Source organism: Telmatherina bonti (genome assembly GCF_933228915.1).
Source record: "Telmatherina bonti genome assembly, chromosome: 21".
Taxonomy (NCBI): domain Eukaryota; kingdom Metazoa; phylum Chordata; class Actinopteri; order Atheriniformes; family Telmatherinidae; genus Telmatherina; species Telmatherina bonti.
Window position 1 is genome coordinate 13,253,915 of NC_136630.1, and position 22,186 is coordinate 13,276,100.

The 22,186-nt window shown below is 37.7% G+C and overlaps 1 protein-coding gene across 2 annotated transcripts in view; it reads left to right on the forward strand.

Moving 5' to 3' along the window:
* The first annotated feature begins 9,593 nt into the window (after positions 1 to 9,593).
* The window catches only part of adamts14 (ADAM metallopeptidase with thrombospondin type 1 motif, 14), a 61,438-nt gene continuing 48,845 nt past the window's right edge, over positions 9,594 to 22,186 (forward strand). For both annotated transcript variants that reach the window (XM_079260924.1, XM_079260925.1), the window contains exons 1-2: positions 9,594 to 9,911; positions 10,255 to 10,694. In XM_079260924.1, the coding sequence (XP_079117050.1) occupies positions 9,833 to 9,911; positions 10,255 to 10,694 (519 nt within the window). In that variant the 5' untranslated portion in view covers positions 9,594 to 9,832. The remainder of the gene's footprint in view (positions 9,912 to 10,254; positions 10,695 to 22,186) is intronic.

Sequence of the window (22,186 nt, forward strand, 5' to 3'; positions counted from 1 at the left end):
GACAGGCCTTCACAATCTATCCCTGTATTATGCAGACTTTCACATCATCTGTTGTTTGTAATTGTTTTTTTTTTTGGTTTTTTTTTTTGTTTTTTACTCACTGGTGTTTGTAACAGTTTGATTTAAAAAATTTTTACTGATGTATTAGAAGTTTTTTTTTTTTCCTTTGTGCCTTTTTTTAAAATCAATAATAGCCAGAATTTCAGCAGACTAATTCCCTTTTTAATCCCAGTCTTTACTTGTGCCAGCCTTTTAAATCTCGATCTTTCTATTAGACAAGAGTTAAAAGTTGTCGTAAAGGGGGAAGACATATTCCTCTCTGTCTCTGTGCCACAACTCTTTGCTGTTGTGTGACCTGATATTTTTCTTGAGTTCTGACTTTTTTCCTCCCAACACAGCTGTTATAAGTGGTTGTGCTTTTCTTTGGAAGGATCCCTGTGTACATATTAAGGCTCTTATTTAAGTCCTGATGAGAGAGGATAATTTTGGGAGAAATGTTGCACGAGAAGCTGTTACTCTGAGTTTTGTTTCCTTTAGGCCTAATGGCAGTCTCGTGGCCCTCTGTTGTGCCCTCTGTTTTTTTGTTTTTTTTTTACATTAAGTTACATGCAGGTACTAACATTTCAGGGCTTTATTTTAGATTTCTCATTGTATTTCTGTTCTCAAATGTCAGAGTTGCGTTGCTTGTGCTTTAACTGCAGTCGTTTTAAACGCTCCTCAAATGGTCATATTGCCTTTTTAAAAGAGGCTTATTTCCTCTTTTCTGTTGGATTTCACTAAAGAAAATAAATAGTAAAAGAAAGACTTTTCTTTTTCCTTTTTAACCACCTTTGGTATGATATAAACTCCTGTCTCACTGAAGACTTTTCCTTTCTGATTGGCCAGCTTTCAGAAGCCTGTTTTTGTAGCAGACGACCATGTGAAGTAATCCCTCACCAGCAGATGTCAGCTCATCCTGGGTGTAGGAAACAAAGCTTTTGATTAACAAGGTTTATTTTACTATTTTATTTGAAACGTCCATGTGTAATACGAGCATCCTACGTTGTAATATCATAAATATTTGGCAATGAACAAAACAAGCCTGATAGATGTAATGTGAGAAAGCAGAGATACACACAAGTGCAGCTCTGATGCTGCCATTGGGAGCATACACTCGTGTGTGTTGGTAAAGTAGCAGCTGATATAACCTCAAGCTTTTGGTCTCAAGCAGAGATACGCAGTGAGCTACAAAGGCTGGTGGAGTTTCCTTCGTATCAGCTCAGCTCACCAGTCTGTCAACAGGAATTAAAATGATTTTTCTGAGTGTAAAATTTATAGCTGGAAACAGCCTGGTCTGCAAAGATTTACAGGGAAACTTGGGATTAAGAAACACTTGGTAGCTTTTACATCTGTCACATCAGTGGAAATAAATGTTAGCTCCATTACACACACACAGGTAAGAAAAATAAGTTACACATTGTCACCGTATCAGGGAAACAATCATCTTTTGGTTTTTGTCACTCCTGTTAAAGTTAAATGTGCCCACATCTAATGAGAAACTGTCACTGCAGCATGCTCCTAAAGTCCACCCACTTTTATCATTTCAGTTGTTATTCCTTAACTCGCCAATGTTGCAAATGAACTTGTAACTCAAGATGTGCTTTAACTCTGAATTCTGCCTTAAAACTAGAAAAATAAAACCAGACGAAAAAGAATAAAAAATAACAATGTTTGTACGGAAGTCTCCACGTCATGTTTGTTCAAGTCTGCTGTGCATCAAATAATAGATTCAGACTAAAGTGATCAAAAAGATTCCATGAAAATGACGTTGGAAAGGACCTGGTGATGATACAAGGACACAATTGTTGGAGGTTGTATTAATACCCTAATGTCTTAGCTGACGTCTTAATTTTAATATTGTTCTTTTTTTCTAAAAAGCTAATCTTAATATAGGCTTTGTGTTATATTTTACTGACTGTATGTCTCATTTTGAGGCAAAAATAAAAAATAAAAAAAAACAGATTTAACTGCCTGTCTAGTTTTGGTATCATTTAATCGTTTGTCACAAGGAGAATAATAAAAAAAAAAAGAAAAAAAAAAAAGCTTCCATCTGGAGTTGCTGAACAGCTTACAGAGCGTAGATATTTTTGCACACAGATCTCCACTGTGCTACATTTCATTGAAGTTTCCGATTCTGCGAAGAAGCCAAACGATTGTCTCTTCTCTCCTCAGCTTCCTTTCTTTTTCCTCCTTATCGCTTCATCATTTTTTGCTCCTGATACGCACCGCTAAGATCCCTCTCATATATCCGTGCTGCCTCTTTGTCTTGTGTCACTGCCAGCCTCAGAGCAGGGCAGGTTATGAACATCGAGCAGCATACATTTACACAAAACAGATGATTCATTGTTGGGCTGAAATCTTAACATATTCCATACACAGTAATAAAGAGCTTAGGCAGATCAAAAGACTAATCTGAGTTGCCTTTTGATGTGGACAAGTAAGGTCTTAATTAAAAAGAAAAAAAAACAAAAAACTATATATGATCACTCTCAAGAACGGGGTTTGTGTGAGGATTAAAAAACAGCAGCCGGCAAATCAGTAAAGCTCACTTGGCTTCCCTGGCCTGCTTTGAAAGGCTGATATCTCAGATCACTTCCTCTCTTGTAAGTGCATAGCAGGCTTATCTTTGGATGTACGGAAGTTGTTAGGATTTTAACACACCGCAGGCTATCCTGAATTATTGCAAATGGAAACCAAGTGGTCAAGACAGCAGTTCTTACTTTATACTTGTCACACTTATTTACTTCTCATTTAATCTGATTTAATGATCTACCGTGCATGCACGCATATGAATTTCTCATTCCAAGTGAACCTTATGGATTATTTAATGAGTTCATGTTTTACTGATGTTGTATCGTAAATGTGAAGCAGTTTAGTAAAATTATGAACCATTGAAACAAAAGCTAATGTCATAAAATGCTCATTTCTCAGTAGTTTGACATGTTGGGAGTCATCTTGGTCCGTCGATGGTCAGAATATGTATAGTATGGAGGAGGAATGTGTACATGCAACTTTTCAATTAACCAAAACATGTAGAAATCCATCCAGGGTTCAGGCAATTATTTTCAATTATTTTTCATTTTTTCCTACAATCGCCTTGCTGGAGAACTGTAACTGTATATATAAATATATATATATATATATATATATATATATATATATATATATATATATATATATATATATATATATATATAGATATAGATATAGATATAGATATATATATATATATATATATATATATATATATATATATATATATATATATATATATATATATATAGATAGATAGATAGATAGATAGATAGATAGATAGATAGATAGATAGATAATATAATATAACATAATATATGATAACATTGTGTTTATTTCTTATTTCCTCTATACCAACAGAGACAAATCAACTAAAGCAACAAGCGGATATGGAGAGGGGTTATTCAGTTGCAGTATGTGGCCAACTTGACTCTGGGTCAAGATAAGCCCAGGACATGAGGACCATGCTTGGATGATATAGCGGCCCCTTGGCTTTGAAATCTCTTCCAAACTCATTGAGATACTCCCCAATGTGAAACTCAAGCTAGTGGTTCTGAAGGATCCAGAGATTACAGCGGACAAAGAGCAGCATTGAGCGGTGAGCGGCGAGAGGGGATGTAATGAACTTCATGTGGAAAGCTTCCCGCTGCAGATGAGAGAGCTGCTCTGGACAGGAGGCACTGTGCCGGTGTGAGGGGTGCATCGCCGTCCTCTTTGATTGTTCATGTGTGGATAAAGGCAGCAGGGCAAACACCTCAGAGACTCGAGTGTGCTATCAGCCTTCTAAGGGATTTAATCTGTAATAAAAAGAGATTCACTCATATTTGCACGTATGGTCCTTAATTTACTACTGGCGACATTACAGAATCCTCGATAGGCTACGTATTACACACACCACTGATCAGGGTAATGAAAAGTCTCAGCTGTCTGTTAAAAATAAAGATTGAATTGACAATTAGCTTTTAAATATTCATTTCTGTCTGCATTTGATCTTTTGGAAGTCACTCAATTGGTTGAAGTTTTGTTATTCAGAGGCCTTGATACACATTGGTGTCTCTGTTGACCTTTACTGGGCGAAACTGCACAACAAGCTCTTCAGCACAGCCGCTTGTAGCTCTTAAATGTGGCAACAAAGGCTGATAATAGAGCATTATTATCCAAAATCTCAAATCTGTGTTTGTCAAGGCTGATGAAGACTAAAATAATAAGCTCCATGGTAATATTTCTAGAGAATGGCTGAAAGAAAGAGTAAAACCAGAGCTGTAAACTTGCAACCTCTCCTAAAAAGACCTAAATGTAAAATCAGCTTAATTCACATTTATTATACATAATTATACGTTTAATAATCATACATATCATTTCAAGTATTTTTCTTCACAAGGAGGAAGAGCTGATATTTGACATTGCATAAAGGGACACTGCAATCAATTTGAGCCGTCAGGCGTTCCAGATATATCGTCACACTGGAACATTTACTGAGGGGTTTGCAGGGTTTTAAAAGGCTGTTTCTCATGCAGCTGATCTGCTGAACTTAACCAAGTAGATGCATAGACATAATGATATAGTGAGAAAGGCTAAAGAAAATTACAGACAGAATAAAAGAGAAGAGTTTGAACTGATGGTTTCATAGGAATCAAACTCTGCTTTCAGTGATGAAATGATTTGCACAGCGTTAGCAGTAAGATGACAGTGTGAGAGATGTTTAGATTAAACATATTCATGCTCCCTAAAAAGCTGAAATGAGAATGCCATGGCTATAAATGTATACAGTCCTAAATATTGCATTCTTATTTATAATTCATTGTTTTATCTAAAAGCATGCATGAATTCAGCAGAAAACAGGGTTGCTTTTCCAAGTAAAAAAAAAAAACTAAAATGACATGCTAACATATTAGTATGTTTGGTTTGGCACCAACCAGACTTCTAACCTTGCAGATAATTGGAGTTTCTGCAGCACAGTTGATTTGCATGTTTAACTTAGTTTTTAACCCGTTCTAACCCCAACAACCTGTTTGTAAGCAGCTTTAGGGATGTAATATTTTTCTGCAGCTGGCAGAGTTTTCAGAGAAAAAAAACGTTGACTTTCTTTCTTATTTTTTTAGATATTCTTCTCAAACCTCCATTGCTTTGTTTGTGTTGATGTGTTCTCTAAGCGCCCAAAGAAACTGTTACATGATAGGAACAGCCATGCAGATCAGAAGAATAAATGTTTGTATTAAATCCTTTAATATATACAGTATAGACACACTTCAGTTACTATGTTTTTCTTACAGCTATATTTTTTACCGATTAGATGTCGGCTCTTACAGCCTTTATATATGTGATAAACCATTGTGTTATAAATTATTTTAGGGAATAGATCAAAATGAAAAAAATAAGAATATCCTAAGGGCTTCAGTTTTTGGCTTTGGTAGGGGCGTGCATGGCCCACAGAAGCCCCTGGAAGACCATTTTATTTATGTATTTATTTAATTAATTAATTAATTTATTTATTTATTTTAAATGATAGATTTTTATTTCTAATATCATGAAGCTAATTTAAATAGAATCTCTAAACAAGTAAAGGTTTATAGGTCGAAATATTCAATTTAGAGTTTGATTTCAAGGTATTTTTGGGGGGCGGAGTGTCTAATGAATACAGGATTCTCACACTAAGGCTTCATGTGTGTTTTTCTGCCACTTGGAAGCTATGCTTTCATCAAAAAACAAAAATAATAAACTACTATTACACAATACACCTTGTGCTTTATTTTTTAAGGCGCCTGGAACAAACAAAATGTCTTTTTAAGTCTACATAACCTTATGTGAAAGTCAGGTAAACAATTTAGAGCACCATATTATGAATATATTAAAATGCAGTTAATTATGTAGCCCAAGTGCCAAAGATGTCCTGCTGTGATCCTGCCTCTCCATCTGCCCTTCCACCTGTCTCAGCATGAAAGGAAATGAAAACAAAAAACTTTATTTTAGACTTTATTAATCCCAGAGGAAAATTTGCTGTTAGTTCTAAAAGTCTCTCATTATGTTGAACTGCAGCTGGCAGAGTTTTCCGTCTTCAGCCGGCAGACTCCAAGCGTCTCTTCCTGTCACTGAAATACCTGCTTTTTTCTTTGTGACAGATATTGTTATCATTATTGATGACTTAATGGCAGTTGAGAAAACAATGTGCGAGTGACTTAAACTTTTACACTTGTGATGTTTATCTTATTTGCTCCTGAATTCCTGACAAAAGACACAGGCATTATTAGAGGTGCAAGCTCTTTCAACAGAGAGAACGACAGAATGACGGTAGAAGTGGGTTATTAGGTGGGACTTACTGCAGTGATACTATGTTCCAGATAGAATCTAGACAGAACTGAACGTTTAGTTTTTGTGTGCAGGAGTAAATGGTAGGGACAAGTCAGGACTTGGTGGACATGGGTATGGATGTGTCCCCACCCAGCTATGCATGCTAAAGCATACACATGACTCCTTTATACTTAACCAGATTTATTCCTAACCAGATTTAGTCTCTTTAAACCTTCTTTTGTTGGAAATAAAACGCCAAAATAAAACAAAATAAGGGTGTGAAATTACATAAATATGGAAAGCAGAAATAAAATGCAATATAGTGTAGAACAATATATAAAAGTTATGTTTACAAACAACATCATGGTCTGTTACAAGAAGCAATGCTGGGAACGAAAGCCCTGCAGGTAACTAATCCCTCCACATAGTGCACAGTTTGTGGCATTATCTTATGAAAGAAAAAAGCACCCTGACTATCACACAATATACCAGCTGAAAAGGATCTATTAAAGCCTGTGTAGCGAAACAGCTATATTTCAGAATATAGACTAATGCAGCTCTTTCAGTCTGTTCAACTGGATTTGCCAAGCAGAAAACTCTTAACTTTCCATAATGATGGTTTCCTGTTTGTCTGAGCATCAGATACGGAGATGGACCAACACAATATTCCATCATTCAGACTCCCGGGATACCCACATATCAAAACTCCAACAGGGAAAATTTGTGTATGCTGACATACTACTTTGATTAAAATGATATAAACATTCTGTCAGAGCTCATGAAAAAAAAAAAAAAAAGACCCAGAGATGAGACAAATCAGTCATTTTTAGGTGGGACATATGAAATTCATGCGCTTATGAAGCTTTGTGGCTCAGATCCCTCCATCCACACACTGCAGACCCTCCCCTTCCCTCAAGCTGCTGAGCAGACCAGCAGCTGCTTTGCATCTCCCTGCATCTCTGAGATGAAAAGTCACATATTTTCTCAGCACACTGGCATGGCTAGACCCCATTACAGCCCATGCTGAGGCATCCAGAGTTCCACACTCTGGAAACACAGTGGAAGGAGCTTGATTCTTTGCAGCAGCAGCTTCATAAATTAAACAGCATTTTCGACTTTAAAAACCGTCTTTATAGATCATAAAGGGAGGAGGGGATGTAGGTTGAGTTGATAATTTGAAACATTTACAATCCGATTAATTACATTTTGCCAGAATCTTTCATATATATTTTCGTTGCGGAACATAAAGTAGGGTTCAGTGTGAGAGACGTTTAGCTCTTCCACTCCTCTTGTAAAGGACAGAGTGTTCTGTAGTAGAAAATTGTTCTTGTGTGTGGACTTAACCACAGACTGCGAGTGAAGCTATTCATTTTTGCAGGGAAAAAACAAGGCTTCTAATTGAATACTATGCTATATTGTGGAATGTCTTCATGGCTTTTGGAAACACATGAAAAAAAAAAAAAGAAAATCCAAATAGTATGGATGGAAAAAGAGCATAAAACTTCTCACAAGGGAGTTAATGGTTTCCATCTCTTAATGCTGTGGTTAGTTTCCACTGCTTATTAATGCACAACTCTGGATCACCATCAAATCCTTACTCTGCTGCCTCGGGGGGATGACTGCACAAAACCCACACCTGCTCTACATTGACCATCCAAGGAGCTTTGAGCTAATTAGCCACACATTGAGAGCATAATAGGCAGCTCGTTTCTTATCTGGGGCCCAGACACACTCAAAGAACTGGGAAAAGGGAAAAGAATGTCCAGTCTAGACACTGTCTTTCTCAAAAAGCACCTGAAAGTCAAGACTCATGGCAGCCCAACCCCCTCTACTTTTTCTTTGAGAGAGATTCCAGAGTTGTTGGTTCAGTCTCAGCTTGGTCATGTCTGACAAACTTTGGACTCAAGCAGGGTGAGCGGTGTGGTGAAACAGAAAAAAAAAACCCTGCTTGTCTGAGTAGTCATCCAAAGTTTTACCAGGCTGTCATTCCACAGATGAAGCATACTGCTGAGTTTTCACACATCCTAAACTTTTAAAGATGGCGCTGGATTTGTTCCCTTTCTGTAAACGGAACATATGCTCGCAGTGACATCTGCAGGATTAGCCCAGATTATGAAATTTGAGATTCAAACGACATGAGGTCATTAGACAGGGCAAAATGAAAGGTTTGCTTCTTTTATTTTGAATTGTAACAGGCAGACAAGTTTTAGATTAAATCATTCTTGCAAGCAATGTTGAAATATTTAGAAGGCTCCCTTTGCCTTAACCCACACGGTTATTAACTCTGTTTAAGTGATGTGTAGTTTTCTCTCTGAGGTTCATTCATATTCATATTAACATCACTTTCAATCTTACTTTAATTCATATGGAGGAATCCTTGAATCTTTCTTTTTATTAGTTTAGATTCAGAATGTATTTTACCTACATCATCTCATGTTTTACTGCACGTTTTTATCAAAACATGCTTGTGTTTTGTTGTCACAGGATGATTCTTGTGTTACATGCAGGAATGTGTCCCTTGATTTATGGCCGTGTTATCACTACCATGTGTTTGTGAGTTAATGTAAACATCCTGTATATGAGTTATTACCCTGCATCTGGCGTCAATCCCCCCCACACACGCAAATACATGCACGCACACACACACACACACACACAGGCACAAACACCTTCCTGTTACAGAAAGAATAACAGGTTATATGACCGAGCATCAGCTGTCGAGGTGCCCTCTTTTTTAATCTAATAATATGAGTTAAGACAACTAAAAGCTTGTGTTAACGTGAGGTCTGGATGACGCTGTTGGCTGGAGCTGCAATAAGCAGAGCAGTTGTGCGTCCTCTTCCTCCCCACCACCACAAATCGAACCATCGGTGCGTAATTGTGCGCGACTGGACGGCAGATGTTTCACTATCGGGACACTCAGTCTGCACACTTTATTTGAACCCTTCCAACACATTTTTTTTTTTCTCAGCGTAGGCGTGCGTAAACTTGGTCTCCTGCTTCACTAAAACTTATTTGAGGAAGAAAGACGAGAAGGAGAAGAAGAAGAACAAGAAGAAGAAGAAAGGGGAAAGTGAGAGAGAGGGGGGCAGGGGTTGGGGGGTAGGGTGTGGGGGGGGGGGGGAACAGAAGTGGGCAACTACTTCAAACCGTCCCGGTTCTTACCAGGGAGTTTGTCGTCATCAGAACCCCAGATATCCCCCCCATTTAGCTCCCTAAATGGATGGGGCAGTCTCGGTCTTTGCAGTTCAGCGCAGGCCAAGAGACTGGAAACAACTTGTGAGTATCCGTCAGTTTGGCGTCCAGACGGGACTGCTCTGCTCAGAAATGCCCGACTGCTTCGCTGCTCAGCTCTGAGGACTTTTCTCCTGTAGTTTGAGCCTCTTTCAGGAGGGAGAACTGCGCTCAGAGTTTACAACAGAAAGGCAAACTTTTGCGCTCAGCTGGCAGCTCCTACACTGAAGCCCTCGCTATGGATTGTATGTATTTATTGTTGTGCTTTTCACTCAGCCAAGTACTTTTGGAGCACATTTTTGCTGCTGAAACGGACGGTGAGTTTTCCATTTATTTTCGTTTTTATTGTACATCTGTATCAGTGCAGGCAGGCACTCTCACGGATAGAAGATGGGAATAACACAAACAAACTTCTGTTTTGATAAATCAGCCTTGACCAACAAGCTTGATGGTCTTGACAAAAATCAATAACTGATTTCTGTTGTTATTTTTAAAGAGAATATTGATACTAAGATATCACTTTGTGCTTGACAGATACAATTTCTGGTGGTTTAATCCACATTTCTGTTCAAACTACTTCTATATAGTAATTTTCCACAGTAATTTGCTTTACATGGGTTTGTGAATGTGGTTCTGACTTGACACTGTTTGTCCCATCAGAAAACCTCTCTGGAAAGTTAAGTGAATATGGTCTTATCGTGCCATTCAGCACAGACTCCCATGGTCGCTACATTTCTCACGTGGTCTCTGCTGGAAGTGGAAGTAAAAGTGCTGCTGGTGATGGTGGTGGTGCTGGTGCTGCTACAGAGGCTGACTCAACCCTTGGCAGCAGAAGAAGGGTGGCCCGTGGTGCCCCTGAGATGCCCTCAGTCACCCCTTCCTCATCTCAACACTTGTTTTTCAATGTCACTGTGTTTGGAAAGGAACTTCATCTCCGCCTGAGGGCCAACAAGAGGCTGGTGGCTCCCGGGGCTTTTGTGGAATGGCAGGAAGACTTTAAAGAGACTGCCAAGGAAGCCATCCACAGGGACTGTGTTTTTACTGGGGATGTGACTGACATGCCTGAGGCCTCTGTGGCAATCAGCAACTGTGATGGACTGGTGAGTCACATATACACGTGTGAGCAGCCCACTGGCCAACTGTCAGTAAATATCACTTACTTTTTCTCATTCTGAGTGCATGTACCCCCCCAAAACTTTCACATACAACTTTCACAACCAACCAAAATACTCCAGTATTGAAGCTTTCTTGAATAATCAAATATTGACATTTATTGTGAGATTTAACTTAGTGTTTATGTTTTTTTTTCCTTTTTCATTGCCCATTTAAAATCAAACATCACCAGCAATTTATGTTCTCACTGCATATTTTCAGGATTTACCAACAGATGAAGGATGGGGTGACTGCTGTTCAGTTAGTAGTCATAAGCTCATTTAGCTGTGGTGGATTGGACAAATTCAAAGTGGGCTTGACCAATGACGGAGCAGGAAAGTGCTTAAAAAAAAAAAAAAAAAAAAAAAAAAAAAAAATATATATATATATATATATATATATATATATATATATATATATATGTATATATATATATATATATATATATATATATATATATATATATATATATATATATATATATATATATATGTATGTATATATATATATATATATATATATATATATATATATATATGTATGTATATATATATATATATATATATATATATATATGTATATACATATTTATGTATATATATCTATATATGTATATACATATTTATGTATATATATCTATATATATGTATATATATATGTATATATATATGTATATATATGTATATATATATATATATATATATATGTATATATATATATTTATATATATATGTATATATGTATATATATATATATATATATATATATATATATATATATATATATATATATATATATATATATATATATATATATATATATATATATATATATATATATATATATATATATATATATATAAATGTAAATGTATATATATCTTTATATATATGCTCTGCTTTGTCATTGGTCAAACCCACTTTGAATTTGCCCAATTCTCCACAGCCAAATGCCCCTATATCATATCATATCATATCATATCATATCATATCATATCATATCATATTATATCATATCATATCATTTCATTTTGTGTCTGAATTGTTAACTAATCGGCTTGTCAGTATTTGTCCTAAAATTTTTTCAGAGGGTTACTTTTACATTAACTGCTCTAATATATTACATGACTTCACACTGCTTTTGCATTGTCTTAGAAAAAAATTAAGCGATGCATTGTCTTCTTTGAATTAGCATTTATTTAAAAGTAGGCTTCATAAATTATTCAATTAGTTCAAACTAAGTTAAAGCACTCTTTTTTAAAAAAAATCCTGGTAAGTTTAGCATCACCCTGCAATGATTTTGAAATACCTCAGAGTGGTTTTTGTATCACTACCCCCAATAACTTTTTCATTTCCGCCAAGAGGCCAAGCTGTAATATGATACTTTAACATCTATCACAGTAGACCGCTGCCAGTTGCAGCTGTAGCGAGAGCCGGTGAACGCTCAGCTGTAGCTGCTCTTGCACAAATGTGAAAACTGCTTTGAGCAAGAAAATGTATTTCCCAGCTCTGTCACCCACCACTATGACAGCAATCTTGAGATGACACAGCTGTCCCTGCAGCTGTCCCTGCAGCCATGGCCTGTTTTGCTTTGGTTGTTATGATACCGGTGTACTGAAGCTGTGTCACTGACCTCCTGTGGCGTGTTGGTAACATACCAGACAGAAGCGCTGCAACTTCAAATTGTAGAACGGGTAAAAACACTGGGCATAGCTCAAGTCCAAACAATAACCCCCTCTAGGCCATCAAACATCACCACCAGCCAGAGCAGCTGCAGTTGTGCATGCAACTGTGTGAAGTGTCACATCAGCTTTTATCCTGTGTTTGTATAATTCAGAACAATATGGCAGCTGTTCTTATGAATCTAAAGAAATTTAAAGAATTTGATTGTTAGGTAACATTAAGATAGTTTAAAGTAAAGAACATTCTTGATATTTTAGAGGAATCGCAGATAATGTGAATGAAAGTCACACTATATAAGAATGGTTTAGTCCATTAAAAGTATAAATGTTAAGAAATATATGTGTTGTCAGTTTTTAAAAAGTGAATCATCATTTGAGCCACCATATAAACACTACTTTATTAAAACTGTGTTAATTCTAAATATAGATCTGGTATTTTAAGGGTTGTTATGGGACTGTGGGACCAATTCATTTGTCCATTTATTCATAACAGAATCATTTACTTTACAAAGTCTGTAAACAACAACATAGCAGCAGTAAATAATGATGTTGACCACACTGCTCTGCACCCTTCATCCCAATATGTATTGGCCTTTGAAAAATCAATGTTGGTCATAGTTTCGAGGTGTGATTGGACAGACCTTTTGTTTTTTAGTTAGCGATTGTCATTGCCACGAGGGTTGTGTGCTTGCCACAAAAATTTGTTTTGGCAGGTTGAACAGATAAAAGTGTATTAACCATATGAAAACCAAGGTTTTTCTGTAGCTCATTACACTGTAAATTCTATACCTCACCAGTCTGTGGTATTAATCTTGTGGCAGATTGGTATATGTATATGAGTTGTAGTTGATAGAGGCAGCTGCTTTTCACTTGACAGATTGACAGTGTGAGTTATGAGTGAGAGGAGATTTAAAGTTAAGACTTGTATAAGCTTGGGAGTTTGCATATTCAAGCACTGTGCCAGGGATGAACACAGCTATTGAAACCCCAGTTGTAAAGCGACAAAAAAACAAGAGGAATCCTTTATTTTGCCTGATTTCACCAACATAAGAGTGTCTAAGATTAAAGTGCTTTCAAGTGACGTCATTAAGAGTGATCTACGCTAAGCCCAGAAGTGACAGGCTTTATGCCGATGATTCAGACATCCAAAAAAGTAGAGACTGAGAGAAAGGCGGGGAAGTGTAAAAACACAGTTGTTTTTCCCCCGTGTATTGCACATCCACCCCCATTAGCACCGATCGATACTTCACTCTGATCCAGAGCAGTCAGTGTCATTGTGGCCTTTATATTTGTGTTGGGCTCTGACAGAGCAGAGCAACAGGAACCGAGGCTCTGATGTGTGTTTGCAGTTGTACAAATGAAAGTGAATTTCCAAGCTGGCATGTGACATTTGAATTGCTGGATGGAGGTAGTCACTTGAAGCAGCTCCCTGAGCTGCACTGACAGAAATATCATGTGCTGAATGAACGTGAAGATAACCTTGTGACCCAGGTTGCGACACGCAGACACGCACGCCTTTTCATTCATGTTTGCTTTTGTGAATGATCATACATTCTGGGACTTCAGGAAACAGAACACAAAGACAATACAGATGCATAATTTATCATCAACTTTTCATTGTCTCATCCTCACTTTTTTCCTGCTCGCATGCTGAAATGTACAAATGTGACCTCATGGGTGTTTCGTGGACAATGCAGTGCTGTTTTCATCGATCACGTCATTAAGGCAACTGCATGTTTCTCAGTGTCTCCAGGCTCCAAATGTCACTCTGCTCTTGCAGCTCATTGTTGTTTCTACCTATTGATACGACAAAGAAAGTTTTCATACTTGTGTGTTATGACAGCTGTTCATCTACTGCTTTCTCATAAATCTCACATATGTGGATAAAATGCCACAGAATACATTTCCTGGTAATTCATAGGACACCTAAGAGAAAGTTTTAAATAAATGTATGATAGACTAAAGTCAGAAAGTAGTGGGTAGGGTTGGGTGATAAGACCAAAATCTCATTTTCCAATAAAGCCCATTTTATATTCCCATAACGATATACACAACAATATAAAATTGTTTGTGTAATTTTGTGTCAGTCGTCAGTTATTTGTCAGATGAGCTTGGCAACGGCAGCAGAAATCTCCTTCCATCTGGGGGAACTGTGGCTGTATTGCGTTTCACGGGTAAATGCCTGTTGCAGCGTTTGCATCTGGAGTTTATTGTGAGCGCTTTCTCCACCACTTGACGCTGCTTTTGCGGTGTTTGCTCGTTGACTCTCTGTATTCTTTGTTCTGATTCTTGCACAGGTGATATGAGTTAGTTGTGTCGGAGTCTGTTGTTGGGACTGCGAGCTAGTCTGTTGTCGGTTCCACATCAGTCTTTTTATATCCAAACTGCATCCACGTGACATAAATTTCCCCTCTTTTAGAAACAAGCTCATCGTATTAGATTGTCGTCATCTTTTAGTGAATTACCCTGCTCTGAAACGTGTTTGCTACCGTCTCCCTCCATGTTTGTTTATGTATTGCAGCGTGCATGCCATAAAGCTCGTCTTGATGTAAAATACTCCTGTAAAGCACCTTATTATGGTCCAAACAATAGAGCCTTGTATGAAATAATAGTCAGTTTCTATCACCCAACGGATATATATCCTTATATCGCCCAGCACTAGTAGTGGGTGTTCTCCACACAATGCAGCTGTATCTCTTTTTAAACCCTGATCATCCCTTTATCAACTCTAGCTTGGTATTGATAGAAACACAACCCCTGGGTGCACATGCTAATAAGAACGCTGTGTGCAGAGCGTTTAAAGTGGATACAGCTCACTTTTTCTTTACGGACACACACGTTAAGAGATGTTAGTGTTTTCAGGGACCTCCTGAATATGATAGCAACATAATGTGTACAAAAACAAGAGATGGATTTCACAGGACTTGGAGATTACTGTCAGCTTTGGTAGAGTCGTCACCGGGAGTTGATGTCTACAAGCCAGTTAAAAGTAATAAATATTGTCTTTGTTTTAGAAGGTCATGATTATCATAAACTATGGTTCATCACAGTCTGCAGGTTACAGGCTTGCCCCCTGCAAGGCATTACTTGAATTCATTTAAGTTCATTTAGTTAATTTAATTAAGCGAATAAGTAGTTTGATGCAGTCATAGTGGAAAAAGTCACTGGATTCATAGGACTGTTTTGTTGAGTTCCAATGATGGGGGATGGTTTGGAAAGTTTTATTTATTTTTTGAGTGAAAATCTGATTTTGCACCATTTAAGATCACTCATGATAAAAGAAAACAAGCGTCATCATCACCTCTTTCACACAGAGACTGGGACTAGCTGACTTATAATTGAGTGGCTCTTTTTCAGACTTTTACGTTTGCATCATGTTGTTACCATCACTTGGAGCCGGACTTTTTATTTTAATAAGCTATATGCTGACAAAATGTAACATTCAGGAACTGTGTTAAAGCATTTTTGTGAAACCACACTGAGAGGAGAGATGGATGAGGACTGGATTGGCTTAAGCACAGAACTGCAAGGTGCTATTTATGGTTTCTCATTTGTCATAAATTGAAGTGCATAAAAATAGTCAGCTTTCCTCATTCCAGGTCCTCAGGATCCCCCTGCCCTGCATGTTTTATAGGTAACACTACTCTAACACACACAATTAAAAAAAAAAAAAAAAAAGGTCTAAAGTAGAGGACAACAATGAAGACAAAATGATATCCTTCAAAGGTATTAAACAGCCGCTATTTTGTTTCTCTTGTTATGATTGTGATGCTGCTTCAGTGTTAGTCATTGTTTAATAAGCTATTTGTGGGGACAGTTTTTAAAGCTTTAAACATAAAAAAACACCAGCGATTTGTCCACTTGTCTTGTTCTGGCGGCAGACGTCTGAGTTAATGTGTTGTTTTATATTTGGGGGAACTTACCCTTTAAAGGCTGCAGTCAGACCGTCCATGTGTTTCCTTGCATCAAAGCCAACATAAACACAAACCTGTCTGTGCATGCAGTGGTGCTCAAAGCGCATTTGAAGTTGCACAGATGGGCTGACGTTTCTGCATGATGTGGAGGACACAGAAGATCACGTCTGATGAAAAGACTGCGTTAGAAAGATGACAGAACTTGAATCACACACCTAGTTCAACCAAATGCGGGTCAGATCTATGAGATTCACCGTGTCTTGACATTGCAACGTTCATAGCAATCTTCAAAAGTAGTTTAAAGGGTTCCCCTATAGAGTTCAAGCACATACTGAATTGGGACAGATGTATATCACAGTTTTTGTTTTTTTGTTGTTGTTTTTTTTTTTTAATTGCCAGGTATGTACATTTAGGGAAACAGCAGTGGGAGGTGTTTACTGGTTTCCAGTGATAAGCTTTTTTCCTGTTTTCATTTCTTCCTCTACTACAACTGAGATCATTCCCAACAGCCTGTGTGACCTTTATGGCAGTTGTAGCTTCTGACAGCTAACTCATCCAGCATGTTAATCTGGCATCGGTATTTCATCTTCCAGCGCTACTTTGTCAGCTGAGATTAAACCTCTTGTTACCCATTAAATACTTTGATTATAGGCTAAATTAATGCAATTGCTTTAAATCTGAATGACTTTGATTCCTTCCTCTGACTGGGATTGCTGGTAGATGGCTACAGCTGTGCTCACCAGACCAACATGGACTATTGTTGTGTAGCAATGAGTGATAGCTATGATTATACTGGTGCGACTCATGTCTTGAGAATTAGCACAGATGACTGGCTGATTGAGTTACACGTGTGATGGAAACATGAGTGCCAGCTAACCGCAGTACTGTAGGAAGAGCGCTATTTCTGTGCCCGTAGCTTAAAAAGAGACAGAGCCACCTAGCAACAGTGAAAAGTCAGCCGACATACTGAGGGGGCTTAGTTTCCCATCCTTTGAGATGAAAAATGTCTGCATAAATTGTTCTGTTTATTCATGTTTGCATAAATTGTGTACTCAGTCCCCAGTACCAAAGTCCTGTGGTTCTCCAGGACTCGCCTGGTAGAGGCTTAATTCACTAAATTAAGAGTTTCATCAGTGGAAGCCCAACATCTCTGCCAGTAATATAATATATTTCTTCATAGTCTAATCATTATTGGCAGCAACAGTATGTCTGTCCAAACAGGTGCTGTGAAAAACACACACACACAAGCGATGCTTCACATCAGTGATTCCTTTAACAGGGTTCCTTCTGCAAGACTTACTTCTTCCCCCACTACTTTACTTGTGTTACTAGGAGCAGTAGCAGCGATTATTTTACACCAGATGGATGATACTAACAGACAGTATAGTATTTCCATCATTATTTTTGTGGCATTTTATACCATTTGCACCTTCTTCTGCAACAAGTTGCTGGCACCGACTTTTAATGTCACAGTGCTTAACTTTTAATAGTCCATATAATACATTTCGGCAAGCACATGCACACATTTTTACATTTACGTCATGGATTTAGCTGTAAGTCTGGCTGGAAATGGGGATAAAATAGTCTGAGTCCAACAACTTTCAGATGATTTGTTGGATATTAAGTAGAAAGGTGATGGTCAAAGGTGCTAATACTACCAATCTACTGTTAAAGCCCTTTGCAGACATAGAAGGTACTTTAGTTTCCACATATTCAACATTAATGACATCATTCTTGTGTTAAAGCAATGGCAAATAGTTGTTCAGACAGTGGTTGCATTAATGTTCATGTTCCATGTGTTTATGGATTTGGCTGAAAAAGAGACATAGAAAGCCAGTTTGTGACATTGTAACCATCTGTATAAGACTGAGTTATTAGATATAGTGAAGTGTATCACTAAAGTTGCACCTGTTCGTGGCAACAATGTGGTTTTTTGCTATAAGAATTCATATATAACATGTTGGCTGTGCATGACAACTAGACCTTAATGACTGCCGAAAAAAAATGGAATTGCGTTTTTCTTACAAATATTGTGATTTGAGTTGTGATTTAATCTTTTAAACTCCAGTTTCTGTCTTCTGTGCAGAACAAAACAAGCTGTTAAATCTGTTTCATTTGAATCCGACATGTTGGTGCATGTAAGCATCTAAAACCTGACCAGCGTTTGAGATCCCTGGAATAAACTGAAATGATTCACGCGTTTTCCAGTCAAAACCAGTGAAGAGTAAATTCCCATGACTGATGGATGTCTTCAAAGATGTCCTCATTTATCACTGATTTTCTCAGAGATGAAAGTAATTCCTAAAGAAGATTTTCCTCTATTTTTATCTCATGAATGTCCACCGTAATTCTTATTTCTTTCTCCTTTAGGTTTATTTCCAGATCAGGGGTGGCCAGCCTCGGTCCTCAGGTGTTGGAAGTTTTCCTGCTGCAACGCACCTGACACACACTGCACAAGTCTGTTAATTACCCACTGATTTGAGTCAAATGTGTTGCAGCAGGGAAACTCCCAACACCTTCAGGACTGCGGCTCGGTGTTGCCGACTACTTCTTCTGCACCCATAAGCAGTAGCCTGTATTACCATCCTCTGGTAAACAAAGCCTTACAATGCTGGAAGGCTGCATAAGACTAATGTCACCTCTTGGTTTAGTGATGAGAAGGTGCAGCTCGACTGAAAACTTCACTGACGTCTATTTAAAATGAGTGCAGATCCCTTTAAAAAACCATAATCAACCGAAGAGTATTTGAAAGAAAAGCAGAGGTGGATGGGAGCAGTTTTAATGTTTTCTGCAAAGTCAGAGAGTAAAGTCAGAGATCATCAGATGCTTTTTGAAGACATCTTACACATTTAGATGCTAGTGTTATTTATCATAAAGAAAATCACAATAGAGCAATTTATGGATTGCTCTCTTATGAATTTATTCATTGAGTTGATCTGTTAGTCTTTTGAACAACTGTTCGTGAGCCAAATCAACTCACTCTGATATATGCACTAATGTGATGTTCTGACATGCTCTGAGTTGACGCAGATTTACATCTGTTAATCTAAACTTTTAAGGAAGCCAAATCCTTGGAAGATCATCAACCATCTTGAATGAGTTCCACTTGTTTGGAAATTGTCTTTTAATCCCTCAGAGATTGATAGGAAGCTTGGCATTTTGCATGAAAGCCTGGCCTCCATGGCATCATATTAACATACACCCAAATGGTCCAGGTTTAAGTACTGCCTTAACAGAGGTGTTCAATCCGAATAATGATCAGTTGACCAAGTGAATGTAGTTGGCAGCACCTGGCTGCTGCATACCCTCTTTATTCCTATTGAAACAATAAGGCTGTAGGTCGACTTGGTTTTTAAAGTTGCATTTAGGAACCAATCATTGAATGTTTCTGCTTTGATTGTGAGCGCTTAAAAGAAAAATTGCTTCAAAAAGTGCTGTTTTTGTGTTATTATATATTTCACAAGTGTTACATTATTGTATGACATTTTCCTAATTCTTGTTCTTGATACATGTTACATGTCTTTGGATGCTCTTTGGTTATTACAAGTTTGTGTAAAGTGGACTTAATAACAACATCAACTAATACAAGCCAGTAATTACATCTCCCCTTCAACGGTGCCTCCATTTCTGATCCTCGTAAAGACATAAGATAATGAACTTGTATGCAGCCTTTTTTTTATTTTTAATGGGAAACAATGTTTCTAGCTGGCTCTCAATCCTCTGCTTCAATTAAGTGACATCCTTGATGGCTGAATTATCATGCATGCATGCACTGCAGACAAGTGCTGGTGATTATAAGCCCAATTTTCTGTTTCTGGTCATCTTCTTGATCACCAGCTATGCATGCCCTTTGTGGCTCACCACAGTGAGATGTGAAAGCTGATGAAAAGGAATCATGAAATAATCCCTTGCTCCCACAACCTGTCTCATATGATTATTTCTGAGCCTGTGACTGCACCATTACAGAGCCACGATTTACTCCTATGGTTATTGATCTTCCTTGTTTTGCCACAAATGCTTTTATGAAGCATGACGGATATGTACCATACTGCCATTATTTTATAGATATTACATCAGAAGACTTATTTTGTCTTCTCTGATCTAAGTAGGATTATAGATCATGTGTCTAAAATTCATGGTGTAAGCTTAGTGGAAACCATATATACCTTGATCTCAGACATATCAGAAAATTACCTTTTTGACTCCCTGTCTTGTTTATGAATTAACAAACTGCATGCCTGGAACTAAATTACATGTTTTTGCCACAAATTGCAAGGTGAGCTTCCAGAGCAGTCTGGGTTTTTTTTTTTTAAATTTCCCTGCAACCTTCGCCTGAGGCACTTGCTCTAGTTATGAACTCTTTCATGCGCCTTAAAGGGTGTCTCTATCAGATCATCTCAGCAGATGATGTAGGAAGACCACCATGCTCAATGCCCGCAGCATATTTAAACTTAACTTATGTGTGCCAGTGAGATGTCTTTATTCATGCTTGTTGCGTGGTAAGCATGGACCGAAATGGATTTATTTTCAGTTGAATGCATGAGGGGTGGCACTGGGATGCCTTTTCCTCTTTAAACATTTAAAGCAAACAAAAAATACTGAATAAACAAGATTCAAGCTCAGTTATCAAACCGCTGTTGTCTCTTTTGAAACATAAAGAGAGGTCCATTATTTATTTTTGAGGGAGGCTGAGTTTGTTTTGCAGCATATTTATTTATAAACCATGTTTTTCTTATTTCTAGAACAGCATTCAGTCCTTTGACTGTTACTTTTATCACTTTATTGTTTTCTTTTTGTCTAAGTGACAGTTTTTGCAAGGATGCACGCAGGTAGAATAGTTACTTCTGGATCATTTATCGAAAAAGTGTTTTGTGTACTTTAAGTTTAAAGAATTGTAACTTTTTAATTTTATTTGAAATGATGTCATCAGGTCCTTTTGCCTTGCGGTGTTACTTTGATGCACAGAGCTGGCAACAGACTCCAAAGACTTCTGCAGAGCAGAAAGAGCCATTCTGATATTACATACAGTTAATTTTTAACTTCAAAGTTGCTCTAACTGATGTGTGAAATTTGGTGCACCAGTGACGTTCAGGGTTAGCTGTGTTTGCTTTTTTTCTTTAGTACAGTGTCAGTGACACTGTGAGTGAGTCAGCGCCTGAGAAAGAAGACCCACACACTGAGATCCATGCTCATCACCTTGACTAATCTAGCGGACCACCTTATCATCTGATATAGGCTGACTGTGATAAGCCCTCTTTACATTTATTGTCACAGATCAGAGAGCTTTGGTCTGTCTGCTGATGTGTGATGATTTAGCTCTCCAGTCATGCTGGTTTGGTGAAGGGATAACATGTGAGGCCCATTTTTCATTTTGTTTTTTTTTTTTGCATTGAACAAGGAAACTCAATAATCCAAGTTTTATGTTCTCAAATTCACAGTTAGTTGTATGAATAACCTTAACTTGGGAACCTCTAATGTAACACTGCATGTTGTGACTGTTTTTTCCCCTCTGACAGATCATTTGTTTATTAAAACAACTGAGGAATCTGAAGTTTAAAAGATGATTAATTTGCGGTTCTTTGTCAGTCTTTAGCAACAGTATCAGAACAATACAGTGAATCCTCCGTGTGGGAGTCAAACTCATGTCCTCCAAGCTGCCATCTGTTCACCTTACTAACTGAGATAATTACATGCTGGTATCCAAAGTCACACATCACAGCTTGACATTGTGTAGACTGCAAGGACACAGCCAGAGGCCTGGAGAAATGATCTCACAGTGTGACACGCTAAACCAGAGCAAAAAATCCTGAACATACGGAAAAAAAAAAGCACTTTTTCTCACGAT